General features: G+C 52.7%; 1 protein-coding gene across 2 annotated transcripts in view; it reads left to right on the top strand.

The window, feature by feature from the left end:
* The window catches only part of BCAR1 (BCAR1 scaffold protein, Cas family member), a 112,105-nt gene that overhangs the window by 64,458 nt on the left and 38,130 nt on the right, over window positions 1–9,517 (top strand). The window contains exon 1 of one of the 2 annotated variants that reach the window (XM_069087679.1): window positions 6,620–6,724. The exons of the other annotated variant lie outside the window; for it this stretch is intronic. Within the exon in view, the coding sequence (XP_068943780.1) occupies window positions 6,713–6,724 (12 nt within the window). The 5' untranslated portion in view covers window positions 6,620–6,712. Of the gene's footprint in view, window positions 1–6,619; window positions 6,725–9,517 lie in introns of those variants that run through there. 2 annotated transcript variants of the gene reach the window in all.

The raw sequence follows: 9,517 nt of genomic DNA, 5'->3' as shown, positions 1-9,517 counted from the left end.
TGATCATCCTTTGGCAAGGACTTGCTTTCAGAGGCCCTCAATTCACCTCTCCAGTCCAACACATATTTAGCTGTGTGATTCTGGGCAAATTGTTTTACTTCCTTGGTCCTTATTGTCTTCATCTGTAAAAACGAGGGGGTTGGATCAATGATCTCAGGAACCCCTTTCTCCTCTAAATCTGTCGTCCCACATAAGGAGATGTTGTTGTGTCCCCTGGAGTCAGGATACCTGGGTCCTTGGCATTCCTGACCACAAAATTCTTCATATTGCCATTTCCCCCAGAGCATGTGTTGTTCATTCATTTCATTCCATAAACATTTGTAAAGCATCTGTTTTGTGCCAGAGGCCAGGGATGCAAAGATAAAAGGAACCAGCCCCTGCCTTCATGGATCTTATATTCTTTTGGTGGAATAACATGTATGGATAAGTAAATCCAAGGATATACAAAGGAATGGTGTGCGTGGAAGGATGAATAACCCCAAGGAAGGATCAGGAAAGTCTTCTGATGGAAAGAAAAGGCCTGTGCTGAGCCTTGAAGGAAGCTAGGGGTTCTGAGAGCCATAGGCAAGGAGGGAAGTATAGCCTGGACTTGGGAAAGAGTCTCTGTAAAGGCATGAATGGAGAAGGGAGATGGGAGATGGAGCATTGTGTACAGGGCACAGTGAGTGGGCCAATACTTTCAGTACTGTGGCCAGTGGCTCTAGTCAGTCTTTTAAATCTGAGAGGGAAGGAAGGAAGGAAAGAAATAAAGAAGGGAGGAAGAGAGGAAAGAAGGAAGGAAGGAAAAAAGGAAGGAAGGAAAGAAAAGGAAGAAAAGTAGGAAAGAAGGAAATATTAAGTACCTATGTGCCAGATACTATGCTAAATGGTAAGGTCCTAGCCAGTATCAAACCAGAACTTGGACAAATTGGACTGTTCAGAGCCTCAAGGACAGCTAGGCTTTGAGGATGGTACTACATCGGGTAAGAACATTGATTCACAGAGATAGAACTTTGACTCAAAATTGGCACTGTGTTTGGAGCATGTCCGGCAGAGTGCAGCCCCCTGGCACCTTGCCTGTCCTGGCGGAGGAACTGTGTTCCTGGGAAGAAGCCAGAGGCAGGGCTGAGCAGAGAAACCAGCCTGGTCCCCACATGGCACACTGCTTCCCGCCCCCTCCCCCCCAATATTTATCTTGGAAACAGGAAAGGTTGAGTCAGTTCTGCCCGGCTTCAAACCTGTGGTGCCGAGGAGTCTGGGTATTTCACTCCAGGGACTGAGCTCCTAGGTGGTGACAGTGACGTCAGATCAGATGTCTGCATTGGGTTTGGGATGCAGGGCTCTCCAAAGCTTCCTGCCCTGGCAGTTTGGAGATACTTTTGGACAAACTGATGGGGAAATGATGAGGCCCCTAGAGACATTGGTCAATGAGATGGGGCTTCTTTAGATAAGTCAGCCTGTGGCAGCTTACTACCCAGGACCCTGCAAAGAGGGGACTAGTTTTAATAAAAGTGATGCTTCACATATCTCTTGTAGTTTCCTTACAACCACCCTGTGAGGTAGGTGGGAAAAATAGCCCTTTTACAAATGAGGAAACTGAGGCTTAGGGAAAGCAAATGTCTTGCCTAGGGTCCTATAATAATAACTAGTATTTAATATGGAAATATGTTTTTTATGATTGTACGTGTATAACTTATATCAAATTTCTTACCCTTTCAGGGAGAGGGGAGGGAGGGAGGGAAGGAATTTGGAACTCAAAAACTTTTTTCAAAAGAATATTAAAAATTGTTTTTACATGAAATTGGGGGAAAATATTACTTTAAAAAAATAGCTAGAATTTACATTGCACTTGAAAGTTTGCAAAGAGCTTTACAAATATCATCTCCCTTGGTCCTCACAATGACTTGTAGGTCCCATTATTGTGTTCCCCCATTCAGGCAGAGGGACTGTTCCCTTTTTGTCTGTGTGTTCTCAGCACCAAGCACAGCGCCTGGCCCCCACTGTGGTGGTATTGGGTCCTGTCATTTCATGAGTGTCAGGAACTCCTACACTCATTAGAGTTAAGGATTAGAGAAATTTAGAAAATTATTCTTGTTGCTTATTATTTTCTGATTTTATTTATCTTATCTGTATCTTCAGAGCTTAGCATAGTGCCTGGCATTAATAAATGTTTATCTTATCATATCATTATCCCTATTTTACAGATGAGGAAACCGAGGCAGGCAGAGGTTAAAATGACTTGTCCAGACTCACATAGTTCATAAGTGTCTCAATCTGGATTTGAACTCAGGTCTTCCTGACTGCAGGAGGGGCAGCGGCTAGGTAGAGGAGTGGATAGAGTATAGTGCCTGAAGTGAGGAGGGCCTGAGTTCAGATGTGGCCTCAGAGACTTACTAGCTGTGTGACCCTGGTCAAGTCACTTTGCCCCATTTGCCTCAGTTTCCTTATCTGTAAAATGAGCTGGAGAAGGAAATTGCAAACCATTCTAGTATTTCTGCCAAGAAAACCTTAAATGGGGTCACAAAGATTCAGACACGACTGAAAATGTATGAAGGCCAATAGAGCAGGAATGTGGAATGCAAGGAGGGAATAAAATGGTAAAAAAACTAGAAAGGCAGGTAGGATTGTGAAGGGCTCTGAACGCTAGACAGAAGATTTTCTGTTTAGCACTGAGGCTGTAGGAACCACCAGCATTTCCTGAGGAGATCTGCCCTTTAGTAATCTCTTTTTGGCAGCTGAGTGGAGGCAGGAGTCATCAGCAGCTCTTGCAACAGCCCAGGTGTGAGGTGAGGAGGGCCTGCACCCCGGGGTTGCTTTGTCATCAAAGACAAGGAGCCTCCAGGGAGGTGCTGGGAAAGTAGAAATACCCAGACTTGAAGACACATCGGATATGTGGGGTGAGAACCACAGGGGAGGCGGTGACATTGGGAGGACAGTGGTGATCTTGACTGTCACAGGAAGCTTGGAAGGTGGGAGAGGGTGACAGGGATTCCTAGATAGGCAGGGTGGGCCAGGCTCTGCAAAATAGACCAGACAGGTCCTCCGGGTTCCAGGTTCCAAGGCTCACCTTGCTCTTGGCCCCTCCCCACATCTGGTTCCTAGTCTCTCTCTTCTGACTATCGTTACTGTCTACAAACCTGCCCATCTCTCTTCCAGCCTTAAAAACCTTTCCATCTTCTCAAGCTAACATCCCATGTCTCTTCTCCATTCACAGCTAAGCTCCTAGGAAGAGCTATCTTGACCCATTGACTCCATTTGCTCCTCTCCCTCCCATCTCAGTCCCCTTGCAGTCTGGCTTTTGACCTCATTGCCCAACTGAGAGCCTTCCTCCAAGGTAACCAATGGGCTTCCACTTCCATGGCCTTTCCCTGGTCTTCATCTTTCCAGCAAAGAGGACCAGAAAGCTGACGATGGAAGGACCATGGGAGGAAGAGCTTTGGCTCCTGTTGACCACTCCCACCTCCTGGATACTTTCTTGTCCTTGGGCTTCACAGGTCTTATCCCTTCCTCTCAGTCTCCTTTGTTGGATCAGAATCCCCATTCCTCTGTGTGTGGGGGTGATGTGGGTGGGTGTACATACTCCAGGGCTACCACTTCTCTCAGTACTCTTCCTCTTCATCAGCCCCTGTGGATTCTCCTATTGTCTCCATGCAGATGACCCCCAGATTGCTATATCTAGCCCTCTCCTCTGAGCTCCATTTCCATATCACCATCTGCTGAAGGGACATTTCTTTCTGAATGTATGATAGGCATCTTAAACTCAATGGTACCAATATAGAACTCACCCAACATTCCCCTCTTCCTAAACTTGTCTATTTCTGGCAAGGGCACTGCCGTTCTTCCAGTCATTAAGGTTCACAGTTTTGGGCTCCTGGTCCTTTCTTCCTCCTCCCAACCCCCTGTCTGTGTCACCAGGTGCTTTACTCTCTCGTCCCTTCTCCCATCTATTCCCTCCATTCCCCTCATGCAGCTTGGGACCCTAATCTCTTTTCTGGACTGTTGCAAGAACGTCTGCTCTCTCCCCTTTCCAGCCCATCCTCCACACAGCTGCCAAAGGGATATTTCTGAAGCACAGATCTGCCCAGGGCACTCCCTTGTGCCTCTTGGCTAAAACACAAAATCCTTTGGTATTTGGAGGATCTCAGTCTGCCCCCAAGCCTCACTGTCCAGGTTTATGGACCATCATTCTCCTTCACACACTCAACATTTAACCCCCACCCCATCTTCCTTCGCAAGGCTCAGCTCCTGGGCCACTTCCTAGCCCCTTCCCCCTTCCCAGTCAAGATGTCCTTCCTGATGAAAATGACTGTTCTGGGCACCTGCTGTCTCCTTCCTGTAGTAAGTGAGCTCCTTGAGGGCAGGGACTGTGCTTTTTGTCTTGGTGGGCAAAGTGCCTGGAGCCATTGTGGTGTAGAGTCAGAGAATGAGACAATTAGAGAAATTTCCCTCTGGATGCAAACTGTTTCCTCTCAAGTAGCAGCTAGCTCTGGGGGTCATACAGGTAAGAAGTGTCGAGAGCTGTCATTGAACCAACATGGCGCCAATGCTTCTGATGCTAAGACTGGTGGGTCGTCCCCCTTTGGCCCTCTTGGGAGGGGGGTGTTGGGTTGGGGTTTTGTTTTTTAAGTCTTGATTTCTGTTTATTCTCCATGGGGCAGAGTCCTAGACCTGTTCCCATTACTCTCTAGGTAACCAGAGACGTCATGTATGACATTTACACAGTTAATGAAGTCAACATCCTGTGATGTTGATTCTTTGCAGAAGCCTGGGGCAGGGAGGCATGAGAGAGGGAGAATTCATCATTCCCCATAACTAGGTCCGAACTCTCAGAGTGAAGATGGTAATGAAGTTCCTTCTGCCAGGCCCCGGTTCCTTGGCATAAAGCATGGTAATAGTGGACATGAAATCAGGAGAACTTGGATTAAAATCTCACCAGAGACACTGGCTGCATTACCCTAGACAGGTTATTTACCTCTCTGAACCTTAGTTCACTCATTTGAAAAATGGGGGTGGGGTGTTTAGACTCAGCTCCCTTCTCTAAATCTTCGATCCCATGATGCTCTGCAATTGGTTTTGGGTCAAAATTGTATAGTTGGCCTGTGTAGTCTAGGACAGGGTTCTAGAATGAAATCTTTGGCTCGAGGGGTAGAGGCCTTCAGAGAACTCTAAACCAGGGTTGGAGGTGGGGTGTAGAGGGAAGAGGAAAGTTGTTCAGAAAAAAAGAAAGAAGCAAGTTTGTTTGGTCTTTGACCTTGTGTCTGGGGTGGCCCTGCCCACACTGCCCCTGGTTCTCTGGTATTGAAATGGATCTGGAATGTCTAGTCCTGAAGGACTCACAAAAACTCCCCAAGAGTTACAGCCCAGGACATAAGGAGGCGATTTCCTTGTCTGGTCTTTCTCCTCTGTGACCTCGAGGGCAGCATCAGGTTCCAGGAAGCCAAAGAATCAATAATTCAATACATGAGCCATATATTCACTGGGCAAAGTACTGTTCTAGGTATGGGGGGGCAGAGAAAAAATGAAATAATCCCTGCCTTCAGTTGTATTGATCTATCCACCAATTACCTATAAGCATTGTTAAGCACCTGCTGTGTGCCAGGGGCAATGGGTGGCAGTGGATAGAGCGCCCCACCTGGAGGCAGGAGGACCTGAGTTGAGATCTGGCCTCAAGCTCCTAGCTGTGTGACCCTGGGCAAGTCACTTAACCCCCTTAGTTTCTCATTTGTCAAATGAGGTGGAGGAGGAAATGGCAGACTTCCCCAGAGTCTTTGCCAAGAAGACCCCAGATGGGGTCACGGAGTCTGACAGGACTGGAAGAAGGCCTGACTTAACTTCCGGACTCCAGGCTCAACACGTGCTGCCAGAGTTTAGAAACAGACAAAAGCACCCCTGCCCTCAGGGTTCACATTCATTCCAGCGCCTAGCCTGGCATACAGTAGGTGCTTAATAAATGCACATTGTAACAGGAGAGATGCATCGATGCAAGGGAGACGGAAGGTCCTCTCTGGAGGCAGAGGCCTTCTGCAGAAGGGGAGTCTCGAACAGAGTCTAGAAGAAAGGGGGAAAGCAGACTTAAGCCAGTCTACGGGGGAGCCTGGCGGCGGTGAGGGAGAGGGCATGGTGGCAAAGGCCCGGAGGGGGAGATGGGCCGGGCTCGAGAGGCCAGCGCTCTGCAGACCCTGAATCGCTAGGAAAGGCCGGTGAGCTTTAGGGCGGTGCGCTGGGAGCCCCGGTTTCAGTTAAGCAAAAGTGGACAGGGGAAGGTGAGAAGGGGGCGGGCCGGCCCTGCGGACTGGCGCTAGTCACGTGGCCCCCGCCGGCTCCCTCGAGGCCCCCGGGGCCGGCACGTGCTCCAAGAGCCGCCCTTCAAACAGCCCCCAGCGCGCACGCGCTGCTTCCAGTCCGAGACTGGGGAGCGTGCTCCGGGAGGCTGGCGGGCGCTCGGACAGCCTACGCCGCGGCGGCGGCTCATTTGCATGAGGAGCCCGGGAGAGCCAATGGGGAAGCGGGCCGGGCATGCCGGGAGCCGGGCTGGGCAGTGAAGGCAGAAGGTTCGCCGGCCCCTGGGCGGCCCCGGCCAGTGTGCGAGCGCCGAGCTGCGCGTCGGGAGCCGGCAGCCAGCGGCGGCGGCGATGCGCTAGGAGCCGGGCCGTGGAGCCGGGGCCGCCCTGACCGTGCAGCCTTCCCCCTGCTCCCCCGCGGGGCCCAGGCCGCGGGGCCGGGGCCCGAGAAAATGAATTACCTGGTGAGTGCGGCCGGGGCCGGGGCCGGGGCCGGGGCCGGGGCCGGGGCGGGGGCCGGGGCCGGGGCGGGGGCCGGAGCCGGAGCCGGGGCCGGGGCCGGGGCCGGGGCCGGGGCCGGGGCCAGCCCTAGCGAGTGCGCTGTCTCCGCAGGACGCCCCTCCTAGCGTGCACACACCCCCTTTCTGCCTCCGCGCGGGGCGCGCACCCTCGGCTCCCTCTTCCACTCCCCCTGCCTCTCTCTCCAGGGCACAGCCGCTCCTCTGCCGCGGGCAGGGGCGCACACCCCCTGCTACCCCCCTCGGTGCCCTCCGTCCCGAACACACCCCTTTCTCCCCGCGCCCCCTCCTCTCTGCTTTGGAGAAGGGTGGGCACCCCATCCCCCACACTCCCACCCCCCCCTACTCTCGCCCCGCTGTGCTTTGAGGAGGGGCGCGCCCCCTCTCGCCCCGGCTTGCTCCAAGTCGGACTCGGCCGAGAAGGGGTTAAACGAGTGGCATTTCCTGCCGGGAATCTTTTCGGGGAAAGCCGGAGCTAGGTAGGCGCTGGCTCAGGTGGTCGCTCCTTCAGACCTCTTCATCTGGGGGCCCCGGCCTCTGGGGGCTCCCGGCTCTAACACACCTCTTCCCCCCTGACTCCCGGGGGCTCCCCTCGGCCCAGACCACGAGAAGTGGGGTTCGTTGCTAAGTGTGCACGCCAGAAAGCACCCCCCTCCCCGGCTATTTGAGATCGCAGCCCCGACCTCAGGTCTCAGTTGTCTGAAGGGTTGGGGTGCTTGGTTTGCCCGGGAAGGTAAAAGAGGTGTCTGCGGGGGGTGCGGTGAGGAAGCCTGGGGCCCCGCATTAGGGGTCGGCTTTTCTGGGCTGACCCGCCTGCCTCGGGCTCTGCCCCGGGGGGAGCAGGAGGCAGCAGGCAGCGGCGGCGGCTTTGGGCACCTCCTCTCCAGGACCTCCTGCCCATCTGGGTGGGGGCGCTGGGGGTGGGAGGATCCTTGGGAGCTGGTAGAGTAGTGGTGAGTGATTGACATCTGTGGGGCTGATAAACAGTGCCTGCGCACGTCAGAGGCTCTGGAGTCTGTTAATGATTCACCCGGGGAACGCAGCCCTGCTGCTAGCCTAGCTGGAGGAGGAAGGGAGGGAAATCGGAGGAGTCCCACTCGCACAGCCGTGCTCCCTGATCCTTCTACCTGCTATTGCAAAACTCCTGGTGTAGGCCAGATCTCACCAGAGAACTAGACAGGACCTGCTTTTAAGGTGGCCTGAGCCTTGTGCAGGGACCGCCCATTCCTGCGGTGACCTTGTATCCAGATGCCATTTGATTGCGAAGTGTTTTCTCACCTCCTAAAACCTTTAGTTTACTCCCTGTGTGTTTGTTTCTTCTTAGGTCTAGGCCCAGGATGATAGCTATCTCTGTCTATATATCTTTATAGAAAACCAGAAATGGGGGGGGCGGAGCTTCGTAGGCCTAGCAGGTTGTCACCTTTGGGATAGGGTCCTGATAGTGGGTTAGGATACAAGACTAATGTTCTCTCCACCCCCCATCCCATCCTTGTTTCAGCATTACTGTAAGCGATCCCATTTCCTTACCCTCCCCCCCCCCCAAGCCTGGTCAGAACCAATGAGACAGGCTGGAGTGTGGGCAGTGCCATGCTCAACTGGGAGGAGCAGGTGTGCTATGAGTTCTTATCAAGGTGCTTTGGCAGGGTGAAGGAAGCTTGAGTTGTAGAAGCAGGTGGAGTAGAGGCAGGCTGGGCCAGCTCCCAGGAACAGGGTGTGGAAGATGGATCAGAGTCTGCCTGCTTCACTCTTCAGCACCCCCTGCCCTGAGGGATGCCAAGGAGCTGGGGAGTTGGTTGCCTGTGTTGGGGTGTTTTTTTTTCCATGCCCCAAGGGTGCAGCCTTTGCTGTTCAAGAACCAGAAAGTCAGTACAGGTGTTGGAGCAGGAGGCAAGTCTGGGCTGGAGAGAGCTGTGGGCTGACTGTTTACTTGCCAGGGCCCTGGTGAGGCAACACAAGCTCCGTGCTGGCTTTTGGCCCTGCTGAGGGCACAGCCAGGCCACGGAACAGGTTAAATAAGGGTGGAAGTGTGGAGAAGCCGGTGCTCTTGTCTGAAACGAGCTTTCAGAGTTTCCCTGGAATCGACAGGGTTCTTTTTACTGCTGTACACTATACTCTAGGGCCCTGAGGGGGCTTTGGGAGTGATGGAGGGAGGGTTTAGGAGATTGGAGAAAGAAGGGCCTTTAGAAACCACCTAGTCTAGCCACTCCCCTAATCTCACAGATAAGGAAACTGAGGCACAGGTCACTCATCATTATTGGCTATAGAGCTGGCTCTGCTGGCTTGGCTGACCCTTGAGGTACCCAGTGAACCAGGATTAATTCTGTTGCCTGGATCATAAGCTTCTGCCCTGTGCCTGGCACTGTATTTGACAAAGGGGAAATAAGGAAAAGGAGGCATAGTGAGAGAGATGCAATCACTGGAGTCAGACAGAAGACTCCAGTTCAGATCTTGCTGCTGATGCTTAGACTGTCTCTGAGAACTTTAGGAAGTCACTAACCATAACCACTTCTGTGCCTGTCTCCCTCCTCACAACCCTCCTTGGACTAAAGGGTTCCTCAGGTACCTTGTAGCCTTATATCATCCTTGTCCCCGAAGCTTTACAGTCTGGGGCGGGGAGCTCTGAAGAGTGGAAACGGCAGACTCTGATCCTCCTTCGACACCCTGTTCCTCAGCCCTGCCACAGCCTGCCACACAAAATATAACTAAGCTGTCTGAGTGTCGCCGATTAAGAGAACGCAG

This window comes from Petaurus breviceps, unplaced genomic scaffold, assembly GCF_028583685.1.
Source record: "Petaurus breviceps papuanus isolate PSGF00001 unplaced genomic scaffold, PetGlider_PUasm1.0 182, whole genome shotgun sequence".
NCBI lineage: Eukaryota > Metazoa > Chordata > Mammalia > Diprotodontia > Petauridae > Petaurus > Petaurus breviceps.
This window is presented reverse-complemented; position numbering and strand designations above follow the sequence as displayed.